Source organism: Lipotes vexillifer, unplaced genomic scaffold (genome assembly GCF_000442215.2).
Source record: "Lipotes vexillifer unplaced genomic scaffold, Lipotes_vexillifer_v1.1 scaffold240, whole genome shotgun sequence".
NCBI lineage: Eukaryota > Metazoa > Chordata > Mammalia > Artiodactyla > Lipotidae > Lipotes > Lipotes vexillifer.
Window position 1 is genome coordinate 8,123,979 of NW_006797481.1, and position 16,408 is coordinate 8,140,386.

At 46.1% G+C, this 16,408-nt stretch overlaps 1 protein-coding gene across 1 annotated transcript in view; it reads right to left on the reverse strand.

The window, feature by feature from the left end:
• The window catches only part of TCF7L2 (transcription factor 7 like 2), a 199,162-nt gene that overhangs the window by 117,814 nt on the left and 64,940 nt on the right, over positions 1-16,408 (reverse strand). Inside the window, exon 5 of the mRNA XM_007469644.1 lies at positions 3,558-3,659. Within this exon, the coding sequence (XP_007469706.1) occupies positions 3,558-3,659 (102 nt within the window). The remainder of the gene's footprint in view (positions 1-3,557; positions 3,660-16,408) is intronic.

Genomic DNA, 16,408 nt, shown 5'->3' on the forward strand with positions numbered 1-16,408 from the left:
AAGAGGGAGAGAGAGACAAATCTGTGGTATAAATTCCTATTTTTTGGCTAGCCAAAGCAAAAAAATTTTTAAATCATCATCCTTGGGGAATAATTTCTACTCTCTTTTGAGCACAGATTAGGAACCACTGGATTACAATAAACAAGATGCTGTATCAGTTACAGGAACTAAACTTTGTGGGGCTTGCTTCTTAATATAAATATTATTTGATCGATTGAACTCCACTTGTTAAGAACATTTAATCTACACATTCATTTTTTTACAATGTGGTAACCCACATACCACATGAGAAAAAAAATCCAATCAGAGTAAAATACGCCAACAAGATTCTTTAAATTTCCCTCTGAAAATTCTACCCCCATGGGTACCAGGAAAAGTTATTTTCTTAGCAACCTGTGATAGCTATAGTCTCTGTAATGGTTAGTAACAAACACTGGACACTTCTCTAGTTTCAAAATAAAACATTAGAAATAATTATGAAACAGCCTGGCTCAGAAATTACAATAAATCCAAATTTCGGAGAAACTAGGAAGCAATCCTCAGGCAATCATTTTGAAACAGGTCTGATGAAACACTGTGATGTGACAACATTTTATTCAAAAGAATAAAAAACAAAAAAGTGAGGGAGAGCCCAGTGTCTCGAGAAAAGTTAGCCATTCATCAGAGAATCTGAAGGAGAACCAGAGTCTTTTGGCCAATGTTGAGCTATACAGAGACCCGAATGGTACATCAGCCACAATCCAGAATGTCCCCTGTATAAATACAGATACACTGTACCTGCCAAGCTGGTCTGGGTCGACACGTTGCCCTACGTCCTGTGAAAAGGTATCATAAATTTATACTACCAAGGTATACAACTCCTCAATCCCCCAAAACTATACGTGACCCCGAGGTCAGCAACCTCCAGACTTTCGTCCCCCGCTGTGTTCCCATTCTCCCTCTTCCAACTCCCTTCCCACCCCCACACCCCCTCCTCAGCCCTGGTGTCAGGTGAAGACTGCAGAAATGTACAGTTACAGGGCTGACTCATATAACCAAAGACACCATTCAGTTGCCACAAGCATTAAGTATTTCACAAATTCAGTTTCCTTTTTGTCCAAGTTCATGGCTTCCCTCTCCAGCTCCCAGAGTCCACCCTCCACCACCACCCCATAACCTCTGTGCAGTGCCACTCCCCAGGTCCCCAGGAGCAGAGCAGAACGCACAGAAGATGGGATTACAGCTGCCCACTGTGGCTCCTTTGGACAAGGGTCTCCATCAGAATGTCGGTGTAGGCTCCACAGTGGTTGCTATGGTCAGCATGCCTCCCCATCAACAGCAGAGGAAAAGGGAACCCAAGTCCCTTCACTACGCCCCCTGCCAAAATCCACATCGGCTCTGGAAAAATGTTTCACCAACTCCCTGATTGGTAATTTTTATACACGAGAAGACAAAGTGCTTAAGGCCGAAGATGCAGCAACTGCCCTTATGGGATCTGAGGGGCGGGAGGGCGGGGCGGGGGCGGGGGCCGGCAGTCATCTACCTCTCTCCAAATGGACAAACCCCATTCCTGAGGGGGGAGGGGGGGAGGGGTAACGCTTGCCAGCCTAGAGGTGGCTCACCTCCAGGCCACACCCAAGAGGGGCTGCGGCCACTCAGAACCACTTCTAAGAATTGCATCTTCTCCCCAGACTCCAGAGAGAAAAAGCCTCCAAGAGATTTTGAAGATAGTGTCCGTCCCTTCCCTGTGCCTCCAAAAACAAGAAAAAAAAGAAAAAAAAAAAAAAAAAAAAAAAAAACCAATGTGGGCGAGTCCTGCCCAGCATTTCCAAAAGCAGAAAAATAAATTTCAAACCTAGACCCCCCCCCCATTGGGAAATTCAGGGAGGCAGGAAAAGTGAAACAGACCGGCTTCCTTATTGTCCCCTCAAGGACTTGTAAACCAATCTTTGTGTATTGTTAAAATATTTTTTTACATGGCATTCATTTTTTCTGGGAGAAACCTGCATGAGAACCCCAAGTCAACAACTTCTTTATGCCTATGACACTACCCCTAATAATGAGCCAATTTAGAGTAAGCAAAACAGAACCAGCCACGGAAAGTTACTTTCAACTCCCTTAGGAGGACACAGTAAAAGAGAGCAGAGAACTGGGCCCAGTTCCCGTTTTCTGGCCGCTAACTCAGCGTGTGACATTGGGCAATTCACTTAAGGCATCTCTGGACCCGTTTCCTTTTCTGAGAGCAGGTAGGGCCTAGCTGATCTAAGGTTACTTTCCAGCCCTGAAACCTCAGCATTATAAGAGCATGTGTAATTATGAGCATCTGTTTTATTGTGGGGTTGAAGGAAGAGGCTAACCGGAAAATGTCAACCTTCTTTCTACATGCCTCATTTATAATATAAGAATTCGTAAGACCTTTTCACAAATGATGACTCAAAGAAGTGGTTTTATGGAAATAAATTATTTTGTGATATATACACACACATACATATATATTTAATATTCATATAACAGGCAAAATTCATTAAATAATATATACTCAATTATAGCAAGCTACAAAATAAGGAGGCAGTTAGCCTGAAACTCGACACAATGTATCTTAAGATTTTTCTACTTAAAATTATTTTGCCATTTTTAGAAATTAAAAGTAACATAGAGGCAAAATATATTAATGGATAACATTTTGTGATACTTAAATGAAAAACACATGAACTGTTTTGTGCTTTGCATAATTCTACCTGTCACAGATTCATTATAAAAACGTCTTCCATTAATTATTTCAAAAGTATGAAGTCCATATAGAAGAGAATATTCTAATAAGGCTGAGCTATCTTCTCAAGAGGTTAATTTATAAATTCCACTTTCAGAGCCTACAAAATCCTGAGAAAGTGCATTAAAAATACATGTAGACACACTTTACGTTGTTGTCTCTTAGTAGTACAAACAAATGTTTTCTGTATTAAACCCACACGCTTTCAAAGCCATGGATGTACAGATTAAATTTAAGCCTTTCCAAATTCATTTGTACTCTACGTTTACAATCAATCAGCCCAGATGAAAATTTTCTGATGTCAGTCTAGATTGTTCCTTTCCAATAATTAGGATAAATTGGTGAGTGTTTTGCTTGGGCCGGTGGGAGGAGGTGCAGGGGGTATGACTGGAAAGTCTCAAATCCAGGCCAGGCTTTCCCTTTCGAGTTGCCTAATTCTCTGCTCTGCAACTCACCTCCCCTAAAATGACTTTTTAAGGAAAGATTTGGGGTATTATATTTTTTTAATTGCTTTAATACCATTTCCAGTCTTCCCCACACCATGGTGATTGTGCCCTATCAACTGGAATCCACAAAGCTAGATTCTAACCCAATGCTAGGAGAAAAGGGTGGTGGGAACATTTCCAGCTAGATACCAAGGTCCAATAGCAGAAAACAAGTACCTTCTAGATATAAACCACATCCAAGAATATGCCCCAAAAAACTATTTCTAAAGAAAGAAAAACTGATAAACAAGGCCTGTTATCAACAAAAGAGCATTTTACCTCCCCACAATAAAGGAAGCAAATGCCTCTGTAAGATCACTTACAACAATGTGTGCCGGTGACGGAGAACGGGCATCCTTGAGGGCTTGTCTGCTCTGGAGGGTCCCCGCCTGGACATCAAGCAGTGGCCATTTCATCTGAAGATACTGGAGGGAGCAAACAAAAAGAACATGGGAAATGAATTTAGAAAAGAAATGCAAAACAGCTACCATGACACACGGATCAGAAACTGCATAACTTAGAAGCGTGCAGATAACGACACCAAAAACACTTGAAAGCATGCAAATGACAGCAACATCAATGACAAGAGAAAAATCATGCAACACCGACAGGTTCTTCCTCAGAGTTCATGTTCAACAGGTACAAGCACAGAACATCAATATTATTAGCAATTAGTTTTGTCTTTACATTCAAACTACAGGGTGGCCTCAGATAAAATGATGCCATTAATACTACTCATTTGGAGAAGAGCAGTGGGGAGGGGGGAGAGAGAAGAGACAGGACGCATCTCTTCCGAAGGAATAAAGCAAATGGAGCCGCAAGCCAGAGGTGCCCTGGGAGACCAATTCCGAATCTGCTCACAACCTTCATTTCTAAGATGCCATCATCCTTCACTTTCAAGAAAGCTGAGTATATACGTGCAGCTGTCCTTTACTAGAAGCTACCTGAGTAAGGTGAGGATGGAATTCCTCATCCAACCCCAACGCTTATAAAACAAAAATATTTCTTTGTTAAGAGAGGCACACACAGGGCACGATGCAATTTCTACACTCGTCTCAAAAGGCCAAAGAAATTCTTAACACACAGGTTTACCACAGAGAGAAAAATAAAGGTATACGTCAAATGGGTCCTTCTCTACCCTTCTCCGAGGTAGAAAATGAACACGTGACACCAGGGCAAGAAAGTGATACCTCAGCTTTCAGAGAACAATCAACTGATCCAGCTGCTCATCGAACAGATCGGGGAATCTGAGGGAAGGCGGCCCGTCCGGTCACAGAGATATTTAGCACGTGTATAAGCAACTCCCAGATTTTGACTTTTGTTGGTGCCATTACACCAGTTTCATTTCACAACCAAACAAAACTTAGACACGATGCTAAGATGTTAACAAGGACATCAACACTCGCCTTTGTACCTCCAAAGGCCGATTGATGAGGGCGCCGTCTTGATCTTCCCAGCAGCTAGTTTTATTACGAATTCTACAGAAAACTTACTTGAGGAACACGGATTAAACCTTGCCTCGTGCACAGCCTTCTTGTGAAGCATCATGGAAAGACAAAGACGTGTTCCGTCAGAGAACCTAGGCACACGTGAGGGGGCCAACTCACCACAGGTAAGTCAAGACAGAATGTAGTGAAGCTCTGACAGAGACTCAGGGAACGTACCCAAGAAGTCCTAGAGAGAAGGTGGCATTTCTGAGAAAAGAGACTGAGGAAGGCTGCACAGAGTAGGTCTTGTCAAGTCAGAAGGATTCGGACAGAAAGAAAAAGGACGGCAAAGGGCAGTCCAGAAAGAAAGAAGGGTTTGCTCCACCCCCAAATGAAATGAAGAGCTAAAACCATCCACAAGCTTTTTTCCATGGGTTCCTCCAAGACACGACTGTTCCGGCAAATTAAAACCAAACTTGGTGATACCTAAAGCTGGAAGACCTAACCCACGAGCCGCCTGCCAAACTGCACGGTTGTTTTCCCAACCTAGATCTAGAAGGGGTTGGAGCGACTTCTGCCACTCCAGAACTTTTACCTAGAAGCCTCCTGTGGTGAAGAAACGTGGTTACGAGTTCTGGTAACTCACCACAAGACCTTCCAATTTCTCACCTCTAAACTGAAGGAGTTGTCCTAGCTGTGAAGGGGATAGGTGAGGGGACTTGTAGGATTCTGGGGCCCCAGGCAGGAAATGTCAGCAGGCACCCCCCAGTGACCCTTTTAATCAAACCATTTCCAAATGTCTGTCCGGAAGCAACATCACCCCAAATTAAGAGACACCGAAGTAAATGTTTCCACGGTCTCCCTCAGCCCTAAAACCAGAGCCAGCGGGCTACGGGAGTCTACTCCGCCCCGTCTCACCCTTACTTCTTCCCATTCTCACTCGCCACGTAAATACGTGGGCCTCACTGGTCAAAACCACTCAATAGGGTCATTTCCTTGAGGCCAACCAAAATGGACACCCGCCAACACTCACCTCTTCATCACATGAAAACCTGTGAAGAAACATGCCAAGCTGAGTCACCACACACCTACACCTCCCTCTCCCCTCAGTGGTGAGGGTTAAATTCACGGACAAGTTTTCGTCTTTGGCCATCTGCAAAACTGATTCGATTGTCTCCAAATACCAGCTCCACAGAGTGAGGAGATTCAGGCTTTGTTGAAGGTGACAGGCCTGCCCTGAGGACCCCACCCAAAAATGACCATACCCATAATGCAATATTAATGCGGAGACTTATAATTCTTACTTTACATAAAAGCTTCATTGTGTGCCATAGCCAATCTCCGCAGGCTACCTGCACCACATATTTTTATGAGCCTACATTTCAGCACTCCGAGCCTACAATACACATAATTTTCAATTATGTTAGGGCAGCCCAGGATCACTGCCTATATAACATTACTGGTTGGAGGAAATGAGACTCGGCCCTGCTGCCCAGAGAGAGCTAACCAAATCCAGATGGCGGGGAAGACGGCCCCCGCCCGGCGGGCTCGCACAGAGACCCCGCAGTGACAGCCTCAACCACTCTGTCCCACTGCAACTCGATCCCACAGAACCGCTGGGTCCCCGCAAATCTGTGCCCGTCCCTTGGGCCTTGGCTGGCACTCAAGCTGATGAGGCTCCTTTTGGGGAAAGAAGTATTAGGCCAGGATTTTTTTAAGGAAGTTATTAACCTCCTGCAAAAGTGATGGGTTTCCCAGGTTCCTTCATCTTCCACAATTGGTCCTTATTAATAAGGAAAATAAATAAATAAAGGGAAGAAAAAGGAAATTAGGTACTATTACAGCCCAGAGGAAAATCCTTTCCTTCCTGGAGACATTTAGCAGCAGGAAATTCTCTTCTGTTGGGTCCTAAATGAAGACCTGAAGGAGGGGGCATCTCGGATTTATGAAAGGGCTGGATCGCCACACGCCACATTTTCCCAACAGTTTAACTTCAGTTTTATATCCTTTTGGGGAAGGGGGAAAAAAAAGTTCCCACCATCCCACTATAAAAGCAGCACCGGGGGCTTCCCTGGTGGCGCAGTGGTTGGGAGTCCGCCTGCCGATGCAGGGGACGCGGGTCCGTGCCCCGGTCCGGGAGGATCCCACATGCTGCAGAGTGGCCGGGCCTGCGAGCCACGGCCGCTGAGCCTGCGCGTCCGGAGCCTGTGCTCCGCAACGGGAGAGGCCGCAGCGGTGAGAGGCCCGCGTGCCGCAAAGAAAAAAAAAGCAGCGCCGGGTTTCAGGCTCCCTTCCTTTTAGGCTACTCAACGTGGAAATTATGAATTGCCTACAAAAACATTAAACTTTTCAACAAACTGCAATCAAATGGGGCTGTGGGAATTCCTGCATTGAAAACTGTTGAAATGGAGTCTACTCAACTTTCATTTGTAAAAATAAATAAATAAGTAAATAGGGTCATCTTGGCTTAAGCATTTCATCCTTTGTTTCATAATAATGTTCTGCTGAAGGACCACTAGGGTTCCCCCCGCCCCAGTCGTATTTTATGACATATCTCAGGAAGCTTAAGTTAAGCTTTGGACCTGTGGGCAAAGTCCTCAATATATACACCACCAATGGCCTGAAATGAATCAAGGTGGTTTAAAGGCCTGTTGAATTGTCAGCAAAAAAGAAGGTATGTAGCTCTAATTTCTCCTACTCCACCTTCCCCAATAAAAAAGGAAAAGGAAAGGCAAATGGGGAGGGTCTTCCAAGTCAGAAGCCCCCTCCAAGATCTATGTTCCTGGTGATCGGCAGGTACTCAAGTGGGCCTGACAGGACCTGGTCCCCCAAAGGCACCCGCATCTCCATGAGTCCCACTTCCGTAACAAGGATGGCGAGGAGGGGCTGCTGGGAGGTCTTTGTACAAAACACACAGGACAACTCAAAGAACAGCAACAATGATGCTAATGAAGTTGCCGGGAAACCCCACATCCTTGCTACAACACCAAGGCAGCTTCCCGGTACTTGCTTTCATTCACTCCCTTCCATAGATGGACGGGCACATGGAGACCACCCCCTTATTTGTTCAGAGCAGGGTTGGCAAACTTTTTCTGTAAAGAGCCTGATAGTAAATAATCTTAAGCTTTGTAGCCCACACCATCTCTGTCCCAACTACTCAACTCTGCTGTTCTAACACAAAAGCAACCAAAGGCAATACACGTATGCATTATGCCATGGCTGTGTTCCAAAAACTTTATTTACAGATGCTGATATGTGAACGTCCTATGATTTTCCTGGGTCAGGAAGTATGTATTCCGCTCTTGATTTTTTTTTTTTTTTTTTTTTTTTTTTGGGGTACGCAGGCCTCTCACTGTTGTGGCCTCTCCCGTTGCGGTGGCTTCCCCCCGTTGGGGTGGACTCCCCCCCTCTTGATTTTTTTAGCCATTTGAAAATAATGAAGGGGCTTCCCTGGTGGCGCAGTAGCTGGGAGTCCGCCTGCCAATGCGGGGTACGCGGGTTCGAGCCCTGGTCCGGGAAGATCCCACATGCTGTGGAGCAACTAAGCCCGTGCACCACAACTACTGAGCCGCGTGCCACAACTACTGAAGCCCGCGTGCCTAGAGCCCGTGCTCTGCAACAAGAGAAGCCACCACAGTGAGAAGCCCGCGCACTGCAATGAAGAGTAGCCCCTGCTCACCGTGGCTGGAGGGGGCCCATGTGCAGCGGTGAAGACCCAGTGTAGCCACAAATAAATAAATAAATTTATTTAAAAATAATAATAATAATGAAAACCGTTCTCAGCTCACAGGCTGTACAAAAATTGGTGGCAGGTGGGACAGCTTTGACCCGTGGGCCACAATTTGCCATCCCTGGCTTAGGGACTGAATGTGTAGATACCTGAATCATGTCAGACAGAACCCATTCCTTCACGGGGTCTTAAATCCAGACAGCCACACACCATCATATAGAAAAGCATGCTCACTGGCCCAAAAGCAACCTTTTGGATGGAATTGTCATCGGCAGACTCAAGTTTGAGGGCAAAAGCTTGGAAAAGAATCTGAGCTCTCTGGCCGTGATTCCCAGTCACAAGGTCTAACCACTAGACCACAGTCTCAAAGGAAATAACCATCCCTTCTTCCAAAATGGAAGTTTGAAAATCCCTGAGCAATTCTGACTGGAAAAGGTTCACGTGTCCAAAAGTTCTCATCCACTTCCCGAGAGACACTAGCAACGCATCACATGTCGGGGAGTCACCAGAGAAAAACATCAGGCAGGGGGCTTCCCTGGTGGCGCAATGGTTAAAAATCCACCTGCCAATGCAGGGGACACGGGTCCGAGCCCTGGCCCGGGAAGATCCCACATGCTGTGCAGCAACTAAGCCCGTGCGCCACAACTACTGAGCCTGCGCTCTACAGCCCGCGAGCCACAACTACTGAAGCCCGCGTGCCACAACTACTGAAGTCCGCATGCCTAGAGCCCATGCTCTGCAACAAGAGAAGCCACCGCAATGAGAAGCCCGTGCACCGCAACGCAGAGTAGCCCCCGCTCGCCGCAACTAGAGAAAGCCCGCACGCAGCAGTGAAGACCCAACGCAGCCAAAAATAAAAATAAATAAATTTATTTTTAAAAAAGAAAAGCGGGCTTCCCTGGTGGCGCGGTGCTTGAGAGTCCGCCTGCCGATGCAGGAGACGCGGGTTCGTGAAATTCCACAGGTCAGGGGCGACGTGTCCCGGATGTCCCGGTACGCGGGCGTCCCACTGTTGTGGCCTCTCCCGTTGCGGAGCACAGGCCCCAGACACACAGGCTCAGCAGCCATGGCTCACGGGCCCAGCTGCTCCGCGGCATGTGGGATCTTCCCCGACCGGGGCACGAACCCGTGTCCCCTGCATCGGCAGGCGGACTCTCAACCACTGCGCCACCAGGGAAGCCCAAAGAAGCTCCTCTCTTGCAGAACTCCTTCACACATCACATCGCTGGAATTAAGCCCACACTGTGCCAACCCTGTTTGCCACCAACAGATGGCATTAGCCCCCAGCTTGGGCAAAATGCAGGGTTCAGGGTGGGAAAAGGGGCACCGTGGGGCCTGAACAGACTGTTCAATGGAGATTAAACCAGTCTCTTCTGGAAAACAGCCCCACAGAAAGCCTATCACCCAGAAAAAGGCTGATTTTTAAACTTTGAAGGCCTTGCTCCCTTTCCCAGCCTGATATGCATTCTTTACCTAAATACAAAAACGCCTACAACAAAACATCCTCTTCAATCCAAGCTATTTCTCAGTAGGGGTGCTTTTTCCTGGGAAAATCCATTTTACAAGAATTCAAATTAATTGGAAACCATGCTCATGGTAGATTTGGGCCAAAAGGGCTTCCTAACTCACTATTGCCAGAAAGCTGTACAAGTTGTGTTTCTTATAAAATGGAAAGTAAATACTCTGCCTAAACACCCCACACACTGAGAGTACTGCCAGCCACGGCCTATCACGTCCAAATTCATTCATCCTTCCTCCCTTGCAATGTAACTTGCTCCCACCGTCCCCCCGGCAGGCTCATCATGGACCAGGCCACCTCTACTACAAAACTTTACTCTGGAAGGGGTAAAACCATGCTTAAGTTCACATCACTGAACTTGACAAAAGAAAAGGCTACCAGAAGCCCCTCATCCTAAGAGGAAAATAGGAAAGCTTAGTAAGCGAGATGACAGGAAGCCAAATATTAACACTGACGGCACATACACACTTTCTTCAGGAGCTCATATTATGAGGCTCACCCCTAGTACACATCTACGCACTTAGGTCTGTTAAAGAACAGGCTTGCCGTCACTTTCTAAACCTTTTTCATTTCTCAGAACTGGAAGATGGAAAATCCAGCCCATCTTCTATCAATAAATAATTTGCCCTGGAGATCAGGGACCCCCAATTTACCCAGCATGGTTGAAATATAAGAAGCTGTGATTAATTTAATACTCTAAAACATACAGGTACCAACAGGTTTCCAAAAGTTAGCAGTGATCACATATACCAAATAGCAGAAACTCCGCGAAACCATTTCAGAAGGCTCCAGAATCCTGCAGGATCATCAGGGGCCACAATTATAAAACTCGTTTGATCAATTTTCCTACAGATGCAGAGGGTACAGGAGATTAGGCTGCTTTATCTTAGGTTAAAACATAGTCCAGTAATTTCTTCTTTTGAAAATCCACTGAGAACCTAAGATAGAGGCTCTGTTTAAAGAGGCATTATTTGCCTATGAAGCTTGACTGCACAGAAGAAGAAAATTCAGGAACATGTGGTTTCTGCTCCTTGGGATTTAGCATAAGTGAGTATATACTCTAGTTACCTAGGAAAAGAAAACCAAAGACCTCAGAAGGCTGAACTTGGAGAAAGGAAAAAGCTACAGAAAAGTTCAGTAAGATGTTAAGATTGATTCTCATTCTCTCTCTCTCTCTCTCTCTCTCTCTCTCTCTCTCTCTCTCTCCCCCCCACCCCCTCAATGAAACCAACATAATAGGAACTTTGAAAAGTTCCCCTTAAAGTCACTACCCCCTTTCTCAACATAAAAAGAATAGGGGGGGGAAAGGGCAAGGGGGCGGGGAGGGAAGGGGCAATCAAGGCATCTGGGCAAAACAACAATTTAATAGCTTTTTTATCCTCTATCTCTATGGGTTGGTTGTTATAAGATGTTTTTTTCATTGAAGTGTAGTTGATTTACAATGTTGTGTTAGTTTCTGGTGTACAGCAAAGTGATTCTGTTATATGTGTGTGTGTATATATATACACTCTTTTTCAGATTCTTTTCCATTATAGGTTATTACAAGATATTGAATACAGTTCCCTGTGCCATATAGTAGGTCCTTGCTTTTTATTTGTTTTATACATAGTAATGCATATCTGTTAATCCCAAACTCCTAACTTATCCCTCGCCCTCCTTTCCCCTTTGATAACCGTAAGTTTGTTTTCTATGTCTGTGAGTCTATTTCTGTTTGGTAAATAAGTTCATTTGTATCATTTTTTCAGATTCCACATGTAAGTGATGTCATGCGCTATGTGCCTTTCTCTGTCTGACTAACTTCACTTAGCGGGATCATCTCTAGGTTTGTAAGATTTTTAAATGAAACCCTTACAGTTAACCTTTTTGCTCTTAATCATAATAACTAAAGGGTCCTAATAGTATCACTTCACGTTCAGAGAGTATTTACAGTTCATACCCACTTCCACAACAAGCCTACGAAGTAAACAGTCAGGCAGGTACAACCAACATTTGACAAGGAGGGCGCTAGGGCCAGCACGGCAGCCCCAGCCCGCCTGAGGTCCCCGGGTCAGCTGGCAGCCCCGCGGTGCACAGGGCTCCAGGTCACCAGCATGTTTCAACTTCATCCTGACGTAATTTACAACTCCCCTCCACTTTCCTTGGGTTTCTTATCAACTAACTGTGAGGCATCCTCACCTGAACTCTAACCAGGGATCAGTGTCTCAAAGGGCATGGCTAAGGGAACGCCTCACATTGTCCCCAAAGGGATCCTTTTCCATCATCTACCATCTCTCTTCTCCCCCCACAGGTCACTGGGCAAACATTCAACTATTTTCCTCCAAGGCCACCAGAAAATTATTTCTACCAGAGCTCCCGAGGACAGTAAGGTAGTCAGGGAGAAACAAAGCAACACAAGCAAACAACAAACAAAGAAACAAACAAAATCCAATAACCAAAACTTGGGACTCACTGTTTTCTTTACCTGGCCAACTATTCAACACCCAGGTCCCTGAGATATTTTTGCATTCGCCAGGTCAGTGGTTTTGCAGGAAGGTTATGGGATAGCAGCTCATGGAAGCACAAGCTGTAAAGTTTGTCACTTGGCCCTTCCTCTCAAACCCGGATGGGGCCCCTTAGACTGGGGCAAGGCCTTCCTTCCACTCTCCAGATAAAGTCAATCTGAAAATTATGACTGACTGTGTGCTCCCGGGAGTAGCACATTGGGAGAAAGAGTCTGGAAACCTACTTTCCAGGCCCAGCTCTGCTGCTATAGCTGAGTAATCACTTTGATTTCACTCCTTCACTGGGCGACCTCTCCCCCACTCTGGGCCGAAGTCTATAGTAGGATATTGGGAACATGACCTCAAAAACCCCCTCTGCTCTAACACGTGAGTTCCTGCAGCATTTACAAAGCCTATGCTCAGTATCCAGTGTGGACTACATATTCTGAGGCCTAGAAAAGTCATCTAAGACCCAGCCAATAAGACAGCAAGCTCATTGAGTGGTACACGGACCACCACAAGAAAGATAAGAGAAACATCGTGAAAAAAGATTTAGTTCCTGACCGTGACATGGTCCCAGGCTCCCAAACCACACTGGTTTGTTTAGAGAGACACTTTTCTCCTGACCTACTGCACACCTGCTTAATCGAACTATCTGGGACAGGGCCCAGGGGTCTGTACTGTCTTTTTCCCAACTTGCCAGGTGACTCTGATGATCAGTCATTAGCATAAATGATCAGTGCTGGGGCAGCATCAATAGAGTCCCTTGAGTATATATGCAGATTCCACCTTCCTTTCTCAAAGGCTCTTTCAAACCTCTAAATTGACTGTCACATCCTTTTTTAAGTGGTCAATGCAGATAATCTCCAAACCCATTTTAAAAGAGGAGAAAGTGAGGCAGACAGAAATTAAGTGACTTAGCCATGCAGTTACTAGGGATTCTGAACCAGAATGTAGAGTTTTGGTATTTTCAGGCCAGAATTGAGTGGAATGGGTAATGGGTGTCCCCCAGAAGAGGGCAGAGAAGATGCACAGGAAGGGAAAGTGTGCAGCCACCACCCCCACACAGCCAGCCAGCAGGAAACCAGCCTTAGAGACAGGGTGTCCCGCTGTCGTGACCAAAAGCACCCCCCACTCGTCATCTCACACTCTTCAGGCAGCTTCAAGATGGAGTTCCCCACAGAAAGGCTGTGGATTCCAAGAAATGTCAGCCCTGCTGTAAGCACCCAAGTCTCTGAGCCATGTCTAGTGGACATGAAGCCACTAGAAGAAAGGAGAGGAGGAGCCCTGGTCCCCCCGTCTTCCTCAAGCAGGCCGCCTGGTCCCCAGCCTCCAGGCAGGGCAGCCCCAGCTCCTTCCCCACGCCGCCCCCCATGGTGGCTGACAAACAATGAAGGCTCACATGCCAATGTAGGGACTTCACATTAAGAGACAAACCAGAGACAACCCAACCTTAGGCAGAGAAACATTTACAATCTTCTCATTTTCAAGTCAAACTTGTGGTCACCACATTTTTTCTTACTGCTTCTTATAAAAAGGTCCAGTACAGTCCAGTTAATTGGAATGTTCTGGTTACCAGCTGCTCCCCTCCAAGCATGCTGAGGTGGACGCACGCACCTCAAGACCAGCAGAAGAAGATGGAATTCGTGGAGCGGCTCAGGGTCCAAGTGTGGGCATCAAGGGAGCTCAGAATATGGAGCACATCGAGATAAGGGCACACCAAGTCTCAACCGATGGATGGATAAACAAAATGTGGTGTAGCCACGCAATGGAATATTAACTTGGCAATAAAAACAAATGAATACTGCAACGTGGATGACCCTTGAAAATATGCTAACTTAAAGAAGGCAGACAAAAAAGGTCACATATGGTATGATTCTTTCTATATGAAATATCCGGAATAGGCAAACCCATAGGGACAGAGAGTCAGTTAGTGATTGGCGGGCAGTAGAGGGATGGAGGATTAGGGGGTGACCACTAGTGGGTACAGAGTTTCTTTTTGGGGTGATGAGAATGTCCTGGAAATAGTGATGATGTCTGCACAGCCTTATGAATATACTAAAAACCCACTGAATTGTATACTTTAAGTGAGTAAGTTTTACGGTATGTGAATTAGATCTGTTTTTTAAATGAAATTACAAAAAAAAAGTCACTTGATGGTTTTCACGCTCATTTCAGAGACAAGTGGGGTAGGAGAGGACAGACACGTATACGCAGACCCCACCCATAATGCCTAAGGAGGAAGCAAAAAGCAGGTGAACCTCTTCTTTTTCTAAAAAAAGCAAACCCTCCAAAGTTTCTTGGGAAACCATTTCCAAATGTGACTTTGGCGGGCGATGGATCTTGGGGAAGGAATTTTACCATGGCAGGTGAACAAGACTTTGTGAGAAACGTAAACAGTGTGGGATACCCTGGATTCGAAGTGCCAGTTAAGAGCATGGGACTGAGGAACAGAAGTGTGTGCTAACTGTTTCAAGGCCCGTGGCTAAAAACAAATAGAGCAGAGCAGATAAGTCAACAGAACCACAGGGAGTTCAGAGACCTGAACTCTACAGTCCATCCTCCACTGTCCTGTGACCTCGGGCAGGTCAGGGTGGCTCTGCACCTCAGTTTCTCCATCCAAAAAATGGGCATGGAATTGCTTGTCTAAAATCTCCTGACCGACCTCTCCACCATCCTTCCAAACTCAAAGGATAAATGGTGTAAATGAAGAAAGGGAAAAGAATTAAGTAAGATTCAAGAGACTTAAGATTTGCTATTTTTTCCTCCAACTGCACCGAGGATTTAAAAGCCAGAAGAGTTACAGGTCTACCGGGTAAACTGTTAGAGACGTAGCCAATCAGATGACCTTTGAGAGGTACGAAGCCAGAGGGTAACAGGGTCCTGACGACCCGGAAGGGTTATTTTAAATGCATGCATGATCCTATCTCAGTAAATCTTAAAATCAAGAACGCTAAAAAATTCCTTCCTTTCTCCACGGCCGGGAGCTCTCGAGACTTGGATTTTTCTGATATGGGGCCTCCTCCCTATTCTGTATTTCTTCCCCCCATTCCATGACAACGAGAGACAGCGGCAGTCTTGGCAACCAACAGGCAACCAATGAACGTGCTTTAGTCAAGTTCACGTAGGAACCAAATGCAAGACAGACCTCAGCTCCGGTCCTCAAACTCCAGCTGAAACCGTGAAGCAGGCTGCGTTTCTTTTTTATTTTTTTATTTTTATTTTTTCCCCCCTCCTGTCACATGTGAAAGAGGTCAGTGGCTCCAGCAAGGTCTCCCTGTCCGAATTTTTATTGTCCGATTCTAGCTGTGACAAGCATGTGGTGACGCTTCGTAATGTGACACCCAGGAAGCCGAAAGGTCAAGCAGCGGTGCTGGTTAATTTTGCTTGGGGAGGAACAAACCCCCGAGCCAGGGGGACGATGTAGTGAGGCTGACCTTCTGGAGGCCCCCCGACCCCCCTGCACACAAGTCTTGCTGCCTCAGCCAGAAGCGGCCTGCCACTCAAGTATCATCTTGCTGTAACAAATTACTCCTAACCCAGGATTATGGCTCTTTCCAAATCCCTCCTAGAGAGCAAGGAAATAAACATTCTCTCCCAGGACTCAGCCCCAGTTGTTTCTCCTGTTGGTAATCCTCGTCTCTATTTGCTGCTCCTACAAGGCCTCGTCTGGGAGGTCTTCGAGACCATTCCAGCCCACTCTCCTTTCAGACACGGGCTGAATGTCTCAATTGTCCGTTAAGCACAGTAACAGATGAAGGCGGGCTTTCTGTCCGGAGGAGCCTCACACAATAGTTCCCTTTGCCCACACACTTCTCGTCCGCCGGCGGACTCCACTGGCTTAATCCCAGTCACTCAAGGAAGTCCACACCCCACATTCCTTCCTCACGTTCCAGAGGGACGAGTGAGGACAGGTCGCCATCAAGCCGCTCTGCTCCAACTCCACAGCACTGCAGAGCAAGAAGCAGGGCTGCCCCCATGGGAGAGCATACCACTGGGGGGTAGGATCAATTGGGGG